The 16,250-nt window shown below is 36.2% G+C and overlaps 1 protein-coding gene across 31 annotated transcripts in view; it reads left to right on the forward strand.

Annotated features, from left to right (window-relative positions):
- The window catches only part of LOC123746409 (myoferlin), a 234,415-nt gene that overhangs the window by 110,369 nt on the left and 107,796 nt on the right, over positions 1–16,250 (forward strand). For 15 of the 31 annotated variants that reach the window (XM_045727937.2, XM_069314781.1, XM_069314789.1 and 12 more), the window contains 6 exons: positions 1,680–1,949; positions 5,035–5,147; positions 6,242–6,436; positions 7,760–7,810; positions 11,661–11,757; positions 14,944–15,117. In XM_045727937.2, coding sequence (XP_045583893.2) covers positions 1,680–1,949; positions 5,035–5,147; positions 6,242–6,436; positions 7,760–7,810; positions 11,661–11,757; positions 14,944–15,117 — 900 coding nt within the window. The remainder of the gene's footprint in view (positions 1–1,679; positions 1,950–5,034; positions 5,148–6,241; positions 6,437–7,759; positions 7,811–11,660; positions 11,758–14,943; positions 15,118–16,250) is intronic. The other 16 variants (XM_069314806.1, XM_069314799.1, XM_069314800.1 and 13 more) reach the window with 2 other exon arrangements.

A 16,250-nucleotide genomic window follows, 5' to 3' on the forward strand; every position in this document is an offset into this window, starting at 1 on the left:
CTGTATAACCTATAGACTTGCTTGTTTTGATGTTTAGTCCCATGTTCACTGCCAGCTCAACCTTGTATGTCAATGCTGTTGCATGACTACAGTACAAGACTGGAACAAGTATACACTACAAGTGTGCATACAAACATATTGTTGACCAGTACAACAATCATCATTTCTTGCTGTAGTTTGTATTATCTTTTGTAGATTTTCAGTAAAAGCACGTTCTGATATACCACCACCCTGCATGTTGGCGCACCTCTTACCTTGTCACTGGCACCTCTCTTACCCTGTCCTGACATGGCACTCCTTCATGTCGATACCCTTCACACCCTATCCTCATAACTCTGTACACACCACCATACTTGTACTTCTCTTACTCTTTCCTTGGCTCCATATGCTCCTCCATACTCTTACTTCTCTCACCCAGACACACACCCTCCCTGTCCTTCACTCCGTACTCTCCTTTCTACTTGTGCCCCTCTCATCCTTTCCTCAGCATCATACACACACACCTCCATGCTCGTACCTCTCTCACATACACACACTTACCCTGTCCTCATACCATGTTCTCAGCCTTCTGCTTTCTTTCTACTATTTTACTCAACTACTTAGTGGACATTTTTGGTTGCTTTAGCATCAACCTTCATCAGTGGAGGATGTCAAACTGACGTTACAGAAACCAAAAAAGTCCACTGGTTGGTATATATCTCTTCCTCATCCTTCCATCTTTTCTCTATGCCCATACAATCTATTTCTTTATTCCCAAAAATTAGTTTAACATCATTATTCCAAATCAATTCTTCTTACTTTTGAATGCACACTTGAAGATAATCTGGCACTTCATGCCTGTGTTTCAATCCCATACATATTAAAATGATAGCTGAACAGCAGACTATATATGTATTTGGTATACAATAATCCAACTCACACATGAGAAAATAAAGCATACCACTTGATAAGGGTCCAGGATGGATTGAAACACTGTCATTTCTCTTCATGTGTGTGAGTTGGGTTGTTAAATTTCAGCCATGTTTTTGTGGCTTATTCTCTGCATACTTAGTAGTGTATATTTTGTAGGTTGCTAGATAAGTTTTTAAATCTTGGTGATGTAATTACTGTAATATGGATTTTCTATTTGGCAAGCCTCTTTTGCCATGGTTTACAAATTGTTGGGAAAAACTCTGGTGGCATTTTCTGTTTTTAGATTGGTGGGAAACATCTCTGGCGTTTTCAGTTTTCTATTTTACTTGCTGTGTTTTCTTTTCAGCTTGGCTCGGCATTTTAGGTTTTTTTTTGTCATTCAAACTAAAATTAAGCATCTAAAGTTGTATTTTAAATCTTCTATACAAATAAAACAAATCAGTATTGTCTTAGTATTATACTAACACTGAGGGGAATAATTAAAAAAATCCTCTGAGTAAATGACCCGCAATATCCAAATTTTTGTTTTTATATTCTAATCCTAAAAGTTGTCTCTTGTCATTTCTTAAATTCATTTTATATAAAAATGTGACGGTTATATTTATAAACAATTCTGTATTTTTAAACTATAAAAACTACATCTCCTCAATTAAGTCATCCTCTTGTAATATATTTTATACTCTCTTTCTCATCTAAATACTTTTCTATAGGCCAATATAATTTGTTTTAAATTAGTTGTCTAAGTGTACCTCACTACTCTCCTGTAGGTGCAACTACAGGTGCTGGTCGTAGCATAAGCGCAATAGCAGCCAGGTCAGCCGGGGTCACCTCTGAGCTGGCAGATGGTACGCATCATTCAGCAGGAGTCTGCAAGGATGTTAGGTCACCTGGGGTATCTGAACAATCAGAAACCAAGGGCTCTAATTCACATAAGGCTTCTGATCCGTCAGGAGCACAGGGTAGTGGCAAGGAGCAAGAAAAAGTACGATCTGGGCTAAAGCGTCTGTTTAAGAACGTATCAAAAGAAACCGAGCCAAGTAAATAATTAAATGCCTGTTTCATGCAAATGCTTAATTCACATTTGTGACAGACTATATAGAAAAGCAGCTTTATAAATGTTAAACACAGTACTGTAATTTTCTAAAGTTATTTTGCCGTAAAATGCACCTCAGAAAATGGCACCTGTAAAAATAATGTAATACTAAAAAGTTTGTTCCTAAAATGTTTATCAACAGTACTGTATTTGTTAAATTCAACCATAGCTATTCCACTTAAATATCTTGCATATACTTAAATATTTTGAATGAAATGAAATGATCATATAAATCCAAGATGTGTGAAAAAAAATTCATTATCTCTCTCATTTTCACACTTAAGTCACTCACTCACTCGTGCTAACTCTACTTCTGTCTTTTGTAACTTGTGCACATCGCTTCACTCCAATTTTGTCTCTCGGCTACTGTAAGGCACTGCATTATATTTTGATGCATTACACATATTTATCAGCTTTTATAAGTTATTCAATCCTCCTTTTAATATGCCTATATTGCCTTGCAACCTACATTACTTTTGCTCTAGTGTTTCCCATCTTTCCTCATTTCTCCATCTTTCTTTCATTCTTTCTATACTTTATGAATTATTTTATCTTCATTTCTCACTCTATTCACCTTATTTTACCATTCATGAACCAGTTCACTCAATTTTTGTTTTATTAACTTATATTTATCCTTATTTTTGTCTACTTTGTCATTAATAATCTATTTATCTTGGTACTCTTCATTCTGTTCATGCTTTTCATATTTTTGAATGCATTCCTTTATGTTTTCAATACTACTGGCTCTGTCTATTTTAGAATAATTTCTACCAGAATTAATTTGCTGTCATTGTTGTGTTCTGTGTTCACCCTGATCCTGTTTATTTGATCCATGTAATGTTTTTGACTTCACATTAATTCTTTGGACAATTTTCCTTGGCACGTATTGCATGTGTAATTGCTCTAAAAAAAATAAAATGCCAATGTTAAATACTGCTTAATGTAGTTTTATGCTTGTAATAAATTGCTTGGCTTTTGGTGGAGTATTTACTGATTAATGGGACACTAGTACCCACGGTAGAGTCTCTTGACTACAGTAACTTTTTATATGATGATAATAATGTTTATTCAGGTAAAAGTACATACTGTACTGTACATAGAAAATGAGTTACAAACGGAATGTTGGATTTCTAGATAAAGCTAATATATTCTATACCTAAAACCACTAATATGCAGAGCATTTTGGGCAACTATCTTGATTATAAAATTATTGCTTTAATAAAGTCTTTAAATAAACACATTAATAAAGTGTTAAAAGGTTTTGTGGTGCTCTAAACTGTAATTATTATTGTCTATGCTGACTACAACATCCCGAGTATTGTGTAGTTACCCCTGCATTGTGGGAATCGGCTAGAGAATATTCATTATTTCAATGCTTGAACCATAAAATAACTTGTGCCTTATTTCCAGCTCTTCATATGTATCTTACCGCAGTGTTCTTCACACACTGGACATCGAATCTTATTTTTGATGATTAATATATTCGTCAGTACCGGTAACTTGTATTTAACACTGTTGATAGGAGATAATCAAAGTTAGTTTCCTTGCTTGTGTTAACCATTTTCTTAGTATCAATTTTTCAATTTTTGTATGTAGATAACGTAAATATTTTATCGCTTATAAACCTCGCTTTTTATAGAACATGTAAGATAGTAGTTAGAATATGATTTATTTTGAGAACAGAGCAAAAGTGTGTAAATTAAAAAATTTACAAGTAATATCTGTCTTAAGAGTGAAAATTCTTCAACTCTGAAATTAGAATCTTGAATTAATTTGCACCACACCCATATAAAAGTTTTTAATTTTTTTTTTTTTTTGTATTTACAGTACTGTATCTCGAGGGCTATATAATAGTACATTTCAGGATATCTGCAGTGATTGCATATTTAAAATTTTCGTACTTGATATATTGTGTTTTTGCCTAAAATTCTTTAATAATAAAGTACAAAGTTCAGTAATGATGATAATGAGACCAAAGTAGTAGGTGAATAAATATAGAAGTGACATGTACAATGCATCATTATTATTAATGGTGATTGATGCACTTTCATCAATCTGTTTTTCTTTGATGACTGAGTAGATTTCTCTTGAGGAATTCTCTAGGTTCATAAACACAACTGTCCAAGTGGTTGGGCACCATTCCTTTCCCCTGTCCCATCTCATATCCTTATCCTGACCCGTTCCAAGTGCTATATAGTCGTAATGGCTTGGCGTTTTTACCTGATAGCTCCCTCCCTTCCTCCCTCTAGGTTCGTAAAATGAATTTTGTTGGGTTTCTTAATTATGAAATGTTAATAACCGGACTATGAAGATGATTCTTTACCTTGTGTTATACTCAGAGTTTAGTGTAGTATTTGTCAGACTGAATATAATTGCTGTAGCATAAACATTTATTACTTAACAATGTGTATCCAATTATTTTATGAGGCAACCGACATAACCAGTGAAAACCGTGTCGGTAAATTAGTGTTTTAAGTATAAAAAATCAGCATTATATTTCTTATTTTGGAGTTCATGTTCTATGTTAAAAAATGACAGTTAACTTACTTTCATAGATATATCTCTGGTAATATTTGATGTAAAATATTTGCACAAACTAACTTAATATTTTTAACATATTACAGATAAACTATAAATTACATGCAATAAAACTAACATTTAATTTGAGTCTGTAATATTAAATTTAGTGAGACAAATTATTATTAAAGGTCAAATAATAGATTTGATAGTTATGAACACAATGAACTCGACAATAGACCTAACGTACCTCTTCCATACATAAATTACAATTTTTAAAAATACCAAATACAGTAGTAAAATACTCATATGATATATTTTGGCCAGTCATGGGGATTCCTCTGATCTTTACTTTCTTAATGCAAAGCATGCATTTCTCATCACAGGGCTACCTTCCTCATATACTTCTCAAATCACCCACTTGTTTCTCAGGGTTATATATTGGTAAATCAACCCTGCAGTGTTCCAAGGAGTAATTACTAACTGCATACTTTAATGTTCCTCTCTCTCAGGCATTAACCCTGTGCCTGATGTTGGGGTGGAAGGGACTGCGACGGGTGGGATGCCTCAGATGCCTCAGCAGAGGCACAGAGACAAACTTTCCAGTGCCAAGACAAAGTTTCAGGTAAGTAAAAAAAAAAAAAGTTTTAGGCAGGTGAGGAAGCTCGATATTAGTGAGTGTGTTTCAAGTGGGTGAATATGTTCAAGGCATGTATTTAACTGCTTAATTAGATAGAATTATTATACTCTTTATGTTTTCCTATCTTAATATAGCCCTTCCAGATAAAACAAATACTGACTTATTCTTATAGTCTTATGAAGGTTAGATTTATACAGTATATTACTGAGTTTGGGTAGGTATAAATAGGTTCTGCTTTACATGGGTCAATACAGTAATACTCCTGAAATTTCCTTTATTATCATGTTCTTAAGTTTTATATGAACATTTGGGTGGATGGAAGATGGTCTGAAGAACAGTTAAAGGATCAATGGTTCATTGTGACATCACTCTGACATTTATGGTTTAATGGCGTGTGGTGAAAGTTCAAAATAAAGATGAAAGTACCTCAGGAATTTATAACGTTGCGGTGTCTCAAACATCTTTAAGTTGACTGGCATGTGAGATGAGTAGTGATATGAGGTCAATGTGGAGTAAATACCATATACGTCTCGTCTGATAAATCGTATAGGCATCATGTGGTGACCCACGTAGACCCTACTTGATGAATCATACAGGCCTCATTTGAATCATGTAGGCCTCTTGTGAATGAACATAAAGGTTTCATTTAAGGAATCATGTAGGCCTTAGTTGGTGAATCAGTCTAACATACTGAGTAATGATAGTTATTTAGCAGTGGGAAATTTATGTCATCGTAAACTCACTGTATGTAAGTTGAGTACAGTATATACACGAGATAACGTCCTCCTCTGTTGCTTTTAATACACCATACTGTATATCAAAGTAAAAAGAAATGAGGTGCATATTTTAGAATGAGAAAATGCTTTTTTCTCATGAATGCATAATGAAGTCAGAAGCTTCTATGAACAGCTCTGAATTTTATTTCCTTGAAACATAATGTGTGTGTGTGTATGTGGCTGTGTGTGTGTGTGTTGTTACACACGATGTTCATACCCAACTTGTCGGTTATTTCTCTTAAAATAGATAATATTTATCAAACACTCTTTTAGCATAAACTCGTACTTTGTTCCTGTCACCAGATACGCGTGAGGGTGGTGGAGGGCCGTCAGCTGATGGGGTGCAACCTGAACCCTGTGTGTCAAGTGTCCCTGAGCGGCAGCACCCAGCAGACCAGGGTGCACAAGGGCACCACCACCCCATGGTTCGACCAGATCTTCTTTTTCCAAGATGAGAAATTACCGTCTGAACTTATGGAAGATTTTCTTGTATTTAAGGTTGGCATACTCATTTTCTTGAGTCATTCTTTTCTGGGAGGGGACCATCAGTAGTTCCCCCGACATAATCACTGGTACGACCAAGCATTTGCTCAACATGCCAGACTTAAAGACCTTTCCACTGCCTATTGGGAGCTAGATTCAGACTCAGGCTCACTCTACAAATAGAGGGGAACAGAGGGTCAAAGATCAACCACAAAACTGGGGAAATCCACCAGAAAGCATCGGTACAACAAAAAGAAGCAACTGCTTAATGGACATTAGACGTTTTTAGATAAATAAAGCAATTGAACATTGGTGTAGGGTAAATACCCTCACTGGTATGTCTGACTGCCACCAAATGGCAGCCCAGGTCATCAGAGGTCAGAGCCAACCAGTTCTCCTCACTCTTCCAACTCATGCTGGCCTCTGAAGAGCCTATCACCAGTTTCTCATCATTGCTTTGTTTTTCATTTACACTTCATGACTGTGTTTATGCCACCCATATTGCAAGTGCCTTGGCATTCTATTTCTCTGGGGTTGGCTTAAGTTAATCTCATACCCCTTAATAGATACACAATTTGAGGTGTTGTTGGCTACTTACAATCTGACTCCTCAAAGCACCTCACTTCCTGGCAGTGTACAAGACTCAAGCAAACAGAGCACTGTTGCAGCCACAAAGGAGGGACTCCAGAAAAGGATGTGAAAAACCAGGGCATCCATCTTTTAGCCCAGCACCTATGGTTGATCGCTTAGCAGAAAAAAAAAAGTTTTACAGCTCCCAGATGATAAGAATTCATGTCTAGTTTTATAGCATGATTGACCTACGTCTAAGGACATTCTGGAAAGATATGATCCAATTTAAATACAACCTGAGGCAGGAAAGAGCAATGCATTAATCACCATATATGCCTATGGTATACATTTTATGATCATACAAAGTTAATATAAAGTTTTGACGAAACATTAATTGGCAGTTCTTACTTGGGTGATAAGAATTTTCCCAGAATTTATTAGTGAATGAACATATATAATTTAAAACTGAGAAACAATACAGTAGTTGATAACTTGCATACAATTGCTTTTCCTAAAGAATTTTGTCACTTAAATAGTCACTGTTTTATAAATTTTTGTCAATATAGTAGATCTTACTAAAAGTGCCAGGCAATGATTATGTCAATTTCACAATGAACTTGATCTCGTCTTGTGCCCTCATGAACTTGATCTCTTCTTGTGCTCTCATGAACTTGATCTCTTCTTGTGCCCTCATGAACTTGATCTCTTCTTGTGCCCTCATGAACTTGATCTCTTCTTGTGCCCTCATGAACTTGATCTCTTCCTCAGGTGTGCAACTCGAGTGGCATCCGAGCCAGCACCATCATTGGTGCCTTCAAGGTAAGTCATTATTATTATTATCATTATTATTTATTATTATTATAATTATTATTATTAATTATTATTAGAGGATGTGATTACAGTGATTTCATAATACTTTAGGTATTTATATTTTGTTTATATTGTCAGTAATCACCTGCTGTGTTTTTGGCATACCTTATGTATGATTAATGTTTTAGTTAGTACTTTTTGGGGAATGATAGTTAATACTATGGGAAATAAATCATGTAAAACAAAGAAATTTAGCAAATTATATATGTATAGTTTTCTAGAGGGATACTTAATTCTAAAAGGATACAAGTTACTTTATTTTAAATTATATAGCCTAAGTGGTAAATTAATAATAATAATAATAATAATAATAATAATAATAATAATCAAATCAAATCAAATCAATGTTTATTCAGGTAAAGTACATACATACAAGGTGAGATACAAAGATTGATGGATTTATAGATAGGGCTAGTACATACAATGCCTAAAGCTACTATTACACAAAGTGTTTCGGGCAGGAAAACACAAAGACTTAATACTTAATATTTTTTTTATTATATATACAAAAGAACAATACAGTACAATGATTTAATAAGTGTCACAGTGGTTCGGTTTTACAGAGAATGTATATTTAATAAGGCCACTAATACAGTGTTTCATGCAAAATTTAATATAATACAGTTTAGTTGTTTAAAGGTAAGATGGTTAAGCACTATGGGGTATGACTAAGAACTAAATGAGTGATCGAATGGACTGCTTCACTCCTGCCTTGTGGGACCATCTCCTTCCTGATAATGATTCACTGTAATTACCTAAGTTACAGGATGAGAGCTATGCTCATGGTGTCCCATATCCCAATAATCATTGACATATGAGTGGCACTTTGAAACTACTGACGGTTTTGGCATCTACCGCTTTCTCATTTAACTTGTTCCAACCTTCTACAACTCTGTTTGCAAAAAGAGAACTTTTGTATGGTTTTTTGGCACCTTTGTATCTTTATCTTGAATATACAGTATTATATAAATATTTCATCATAAGGATATAGCCACTCTGGAGAAAGTGCAACACCAGGCAACAAAAATCATTCCAGAGCTAAGTTAACCCACGTATCAGGAACAGCTGAGGGCCACAGGGCTAACAACACTACAAACCAGGCATGACAGGGCGGATTTTATCGAAACTTTTAAAATACTGAACAATTTGGAGGATGTCGAGTCGGAAAATTTCTTCAAAAGGTCAGGTGTAACACAAACAAGGAGCAACAGTTTCAAGCTTGACAAGCCACACTGTAGGACTGATAACAGGAAATGCTTTTTCACCCACCGGGTTATTAACCCATGGAACCGCCTACCCTCCGAAGCCATAGATGCCAAAACTCTTAACACTTTGAGCGTCCCGGTGTGTACACCCCAGCCCTCCCTAAGGTTGGCCTGGCATTTCCCGTGAGCATGCACCTGCATTAAAATGTGTATACTCTTTTCAATTTTTTCACATCAATTTTTGTGTTACATTGTTCATTTTGGTATCAAATTATTAATAGTAGAATTCTCTAAAGAGATATATGCATATAAGATCAAAAGGCCCAGTTTGTCACCCGCAGGAAACCCGAAAATTTGCCCATTGTTACTTGTGAGTTCGCAATCACACTAAAATGTGTACTGCATACTCTTTTCAGTTTTATCGCATCAATTTTCGTGTTACATCGTTCATTTTGGTATCAAATTGTTCGCAATAGAATTCTCTAAAGGGATATATATATATGCATATAAGGTAAAAGAAAACCAGCGTGCTACTCGCAGCAAACCCGAATATTGACCAAGCATTACCCGTGAGCGAGTACCCATCTGCACATCCATATCGTCCACACTAAAATGTGTTTACTCATTTCAGTTTTCTCACATCAATTTCTGTGTTACATCGTTCATTTTGGTATCAAATTATTGGCAATAGAGAATGCTCTAAAGGGATATATGCATATAAGGGCAAATGCAAGAACAGCATTCCCAATACCATAAGATTAAGTATATCGTCATGCGAAAAACCGGCTTTTTGTCATTATTTTACATTTGTTATTCATTCCCAACATTGTTTGTAACATGAATGATATTGTTTTTGTGTTCCTTCCTTCACATAAGTGTTTATACAACAATGTCATATGTATAAATAAATGAAAAAACATGTCTGTACTTACCACCCAATAATGTTTGTAGAGCATGAGTTGAGCATTAGGTTGATCCACTCCACCTGCTCTAGGGAAAAGGTTTCCTGAATTTTATCAACCCATGTTTTATATGTGGAGTGGATGGGGGGTAAGCATTACTGCTTATCCACCCAGTATGTCCTCTAGCAATGGTACAAACAGGAGCATGGTGCAGGACACATTGCCACAGCACACGACTTTCACTTGTACCTTATGCCATGCACTTCCTTTTACCAGACTTGTAGCAGACACAACACTTCAGACCTTTCTCGATGCGAATTTGGGAATAGTTCAAGTTCCTGTTCAGATGTTCGGATTTATTCACAATTCGAGGCTTTCTCCTAACAGCAGCACCACAAGGAGTAATCTGACCCCTCGTCTTCTGAGTTAGATGATGAATTTTTATCTCGAGGTGAAGAAGGGAACAGTGGCCGCCTCACACCTGATGGTCCGGGTGTTGCAACATTGTTGCCAGTAGATCTGCTCTCATCATCATGTATATCATCAGCATGTATGATGATGTCATTTTGGAGAGGCCAATTCATTTTGGCCTAAATTCATGAATTTGAAAACAAAATGGCCACTCCATCTGCAGCTTGTAGTTCACAATAGCGTCACACAGACTCGTCCCCTTGTACGAGATGAAACAGACAGTTCACTTCACTTAACTACAAAACGAGTGTACAGTACCTTATTATTAATGGCCTCAGTGGTACCTTCAGGTCATGTTCTCATTGACAAATAATGATTCTAGGGAATAGGATTCCCTAGAATCTGATTTGGGTTTCTAGTCTGATTCCTCCAAGTCTGTTTTGACTGCACTGCCCCTTCATCCATCAGGCTCACATCTTTTCATCTTCTTGGGAACAACAGTGAGGCTTTAGCATTTGCTTGAAGGCCAGTACACCTAGGCAATGCCAGCCAACATCCAAACTGGCTGCAACCTGGTCAATGCTGTAATTGCCATTTGACTGCTCCAAAACACCATATGACGTCATCCTGCCATCCATCATCCTGAATCGATGGGTCAAAGTGTCGTACAGGGTTGCAGTTCAGAAGAATGCTTCAAAGGTCAAAGCTAAGGTTATCAGAACTCTACTCCATCAAGGTCAGCAGGCAAGTGAAGTCTCAGCGATTCGCTTTTGTCAGCTAGCCAGTGAGTCTAGATGGATCAATAGGCATCCAGGATTCAGGGGCCGTGCCTATGGAGCTTGTCTACATTCTGTCCTGTTTCTACATGTTGGCGCCTCCCATGATGTCACAATGTCTTCCGGGTGCCATCTTGTTCTGGACTATTAAATGGTGGCAGTCATTAGCATTAGGTTACCTTCCTTAATACACATATTTGAACGTTCTTGTTTTCAATATTTATTCTCTGTGACCTCTAGATGTGGGCTTAAATGAGTTTGACTCTCAAAAGGTAGCCAAATGAGCCCAAATGGGTGTGAGGTACTAAGGTCAGTGGTTGGCATAAAGGGACCTAAATAAACCTAACAGGTTTTCTGTCCCTGACTACATGTATTACAAACAATCTCTAATACCCTTGGCAACGACAGAAAGCTGGCAGCTTGTCAAAAGTACCCTCATAAGCAGTAATAGATGATGATGAAAAATAGTTTTTGGCACTTCGATAATCCTCACCATGTTTTTCAGTGTGAGATTGGGATGGTATATGACCAGGCGGAGCATGCCATCCTCAACCGCTGGCTGGTGTTGGCCAACCCTGACGAGCCCACTCCCACAGTGCAAGGTAAGCCACCATCTTAGTCTTACCTCACTGTAAAGGTCCACACCTGCTGTGCAAGGTAAGCTGCCATCTAATCCCCTAAGTTATTGTATATGATAGCCTATTAGGTTGCAACTGACAAACATGTATAATAATAATAATTTATTTAGGCAAAAGTACATGCATACCTACATAAGATACAAGAAGAGTGGAGGATTCCTAGGCAAGACGTGTACAATACCCAAAACCATTAATACACAAAACATTTTGGGTTTAATATGAGGAAAAAAATTTGGTTAACAATATGAAGGCCTAATGGGGTAACTCTTAAAACTAAATGATATCAGAATGTATGTACCCATGTACATATGTGTTCACCATAGCGAACCACTAAGCCAGTATGGTGAGCAAAACAAGAGTGGCTGCCACTCAGTGACACTACCTCGATTCCCTCCCTCGCCAAAATTCCTCCTTCCACAATACTACGCACATATATACATGGGTATATGCACACACTGTACAGTAGAACCACGAGTGACGATCGCCTCAAATGGTGAGCATTTTGGGTAACAATCACCCAGATCGCCGACAATTCGTCTCGTATGGAGACCACTCACTTGAATGACGACAGGTCCACATTGTGGGGTCGCGCTGCTTCTCGCACATTCTCGATCACCTCCAACGATGCAAATAAATTATGTTTTTGTTTAAAGATGCTAATGATGCTGGGTTATAAAGGGGTCACTGCTAAAATGTTGCAAAGCAATGACTTTTTTGTAGAAAAAAGAAATTAAATTTTTTGAAATACCCTGTACAACGTATGTCAAAAAGGTTCGTTCGGTGTTCGGCAGGTAGGCTGCTCCATGTTTCTTAAATAAAAACAAGAAAAACAAAAACAGTTGAAACAATTTTAAAACGGACAAATGCCATAAAGGTTTGTTCAGAGTTTATCGGGTAGGCTGCTCCATTATCGAGACAAATGAAAAATACGAAACAATTGGAACACATTTGAAACAAAGAAAGATTGTCATAATGGAGCAGCCTACCCAACAAACACTGAACGAACCTTCATGGCATTTGTCCGTTTTTCAAATTGTTTCAACTTTTTTTTTTATTTAAGAAACATGGAGCAGCCTACCTGCCAAACACTGAACGAACCTTTTGCTATAAAACAAATGAAAAAAAATATTAAACACATTTGAAGACAGAAAAGTGTCAAAGGTTTGTTCAGTGTATGTAAGGTAGGCTGCTCCAATATTTAAAACATCTAATATCATTTTGATGTTTTTCGGTGGTAGAATGGATTAATTTGATTTCCATTATTGTCAATGGGGAAATTTGTTTTGCATGATGTCCGTTTCACATGATGATCACAGCGCCGGAATGGATTAAAGTCATTATTCGAGGTTCCAATGTACATACCCATGTACATATGTGTTCACCATAGAGAACCACTAAGCTGGTATGGTGAGCAAAACAATAGTGGCTGCCACACAATGATGCTACCTCGATTCCCTCCTTCCCTCCCTCACCAAAATTCCTCCTCCCACAATACTACGCACAGCACTAATTAACACCACAATCCTGGTCACTAAATCCTGTAAATGAATAATTGACCACAAGTTTATTTTGTAAAGGAACATAAGAAGTTGTTTGAAGATTCCTAGATGGACGAAATAATGCTGTGGCTAGCGCTGTGAACATTGTGAACACCATTGATTCACTGATATTTGAACATTGTACAGTCATTATCACACTCAGGCTCTTCTGTAATACTATCATGGCCAAATAATACCAGTTACATATATAATGTGACATTATTAGGCGATGCTGTGGTCACAAGCTGAACAGCAGTGCTGTGAGCTCATGCTGCATGCACCAGCCTTGGTTGCTCACTCAGTACTTAGGTTCTCACACCTGGGAATGTTGCCCACGATTTAAAAAAAATTGGTGTCTGTTTACAAGAGCCCTGAGGAAGCTGATGTGAACCCCATGTAGCCGCGGAAGTTTTGAATCATACGCTATACCTATAAGATCCCGGAGGCGCGTTGTGCACCCCCCGTTGAGTGCCTGTAGACGCGTTGCGCAATTCAGTGGTTAAATGATAATTGGAACTGCAAAAATAATGCAACAGAAGAACAGTAAGTAATTTTCTCAGTAATCAATTAGAAATTGAGGAGAAAAAAACAGATATTATACAATTTTATATTAAGTTTTTACACAGCAGAGATCGGTAATAGTACAGGTTCAGTTATTAATGTTTAATAACAGTAAAACACAGGTTGACATTAAAGAAATAAGGTTGATTACATAGCTAATTATGTAGTTCTTAGTTTTTGTTTTAAACTGGTTGAGAGAAGACAGTCTTTAATGTGATTAGGGAGGCCATTCCATTCAAGTTTCAGGACCTTTGTTTTGCAGAGCATTTCTGCTTTGGTTAAGTCGCTTTCTCGAAATATTAGTAAGATTTTTGTTTCTTGGGTGGTGCTCATGAGTTCTGTTACACCCCTATAGGAAGTGCTTAAGGTCAGGCTTAGCATTGTGACTCAGCTTTATATATATACAAAACACACTTGAGAGTATGTGCAGTGTTTTAATGTTGAACATTCAAATTTTTCAGTAAGGGAACCGAGTGCTGTCTGGGACTTGAGTTTGTTATTATTCTAATTGCTGATTTGTGATGCATAATAAGAGGCTGAAAATAGTTTTAGGTTGTACATCCCCAGGTACAGATACTATAGGTGAAATATGGAGAGATAGATGATAGAGTTTGGCAACACTACTTTATTTTCATTATCTACCAGATGAAAAATGTTCATACATAATGCAATAATTTCAGGTACAGCATCTTATTTCCAGAGTTATTATTTAAGTTTCTCAGACCCTTACCAGAGCTAGTACTAAACCTCCCAAGATCTTTACCTGATAAGCAGGTATCACGCATCCTTCTCACTTGTTTATGAGGGTTTGCCCTTCACCTTCCTATAACCATAATACTGTGATTATAAAAAAGTATTTTATACAAGTGTATATCCATATGACATGAACAGAGGAAGAAACACAGGTAAGAAAAGTACGATGCATAAAGCAACTAACACAGTGCATTTCTGGCAAACATAGGGTATGACTGGTTGTTTACAGAGGTTTAAAGATTCGCCGAGGTAGGCACTTGATACCATAACTAACCTCAAACTTTCATCCCATTTGCAGGATACTTAAAAGTGTGTGTGGCAGTACTGGGACCCGGTGATGTGTGCCCAGACCTGACAGCACGTCAGAGCGACCAGGATGATGTTGAGGCTAATCTTCTATGGTCAGCAGGAGTCCATCTTCAACCAGCCACCTTTATTGTCACTGTCTACTGTGCACAGAACCTTCCTCGAAGTAAGTCTTCAGGCACTACAGGGTAAAATAGAGGTATTTTATGAGAGTGTAAGAAGCTAAGACCTCTATAGTACTGTATATTATATTAGTAAATTTACTATACTGTACTGTCTTTCATTTCACATTAGGTTCAGTACTGTAGTTAAAATATATATTGGCCCCTTTTGAAATAGATTGTAAATTCAGCATATATATTACAGTACTGTACTTAAAAAAATGACACAATTTTCATTTTGAATGCTGTTAGTAATAAATAATAATATTAATAATAAAATGCTATTTATAAAATATACAAAGGCTCAGATTACAGTGGTTACTATTATGTTCAGTAATCGTATACAATATTTTATAATGATATGTATTATAAGCTACATTTTGGACATGACTTAAGATGAGTGAATTGATTTTAAAAAATTTGGGTATTGAGAAGTTAATATATAAGAAATTTAGTAAATAATATACAGTTTTTAATGTGATACTAAATAATGATCTGCACTTTTATTTTAGAATTCAAAGCTTTAGAGGTCAACCCGTTCTCGCACTTTCTTATAGTCAATATTGACTTATTAAATACGTGCATATGTGATATACTAATTTACTGTGAATATTTTAGTTTACCTTGAAAAGCTTCATAGAAAACACCGACCTTACCTAACCTTCTTAGTATGTTAAGATAAGCATCTTATTGCTTCTTAATTACAATTATTACTTAACCTATTATAGGTATCGGTTAAGTAATACAATAATTGTAATTACGAAGCAATTTGATGCTTATCTTAACATACTAAGAAGGTTAGGTAAAGTCGGTGTTTTCTATGAAGCTTTTCAAGGTAAACTAAAATATTCACAATAAATTAGTATGTCACATATGCACGTATTTAGTAAGTCAATATTGACTATAAGAAAGTGCGAGAATGGGTTGTAGAGGTACAGAAATTTTATACTGTATAATAACAGTACAGATAGTGTTTAATATTTGCAAAAAACAGCAAACACAAATTGTCTTATTTAAGATAAACAATTGACTAATTTTGCTATAATTATTAATAATTTCTTTGATTCTCTTTTAAACTAATTATGAGAAAGACAGCATTTTATTGCATTTAGGAAATCATTCCAAGCGGTCATCAAAG

This window comes from Procambarus clarkii, chromosome 80 (genome assembly GCF_040958095.1).
Source record: "Procambarus clarkii isolate CNS0578487 chromosome 80, FALCON_Pclarkii_2.0, whole genome shotgun sequence".
Taxonomy (NCBI): domain Eukaryota; kingdom Metazoa; phylum Arthropoda; class Malacostraca; order Decapoda; family Cambaridae; genus Procambarus; species Procambarus clarkii.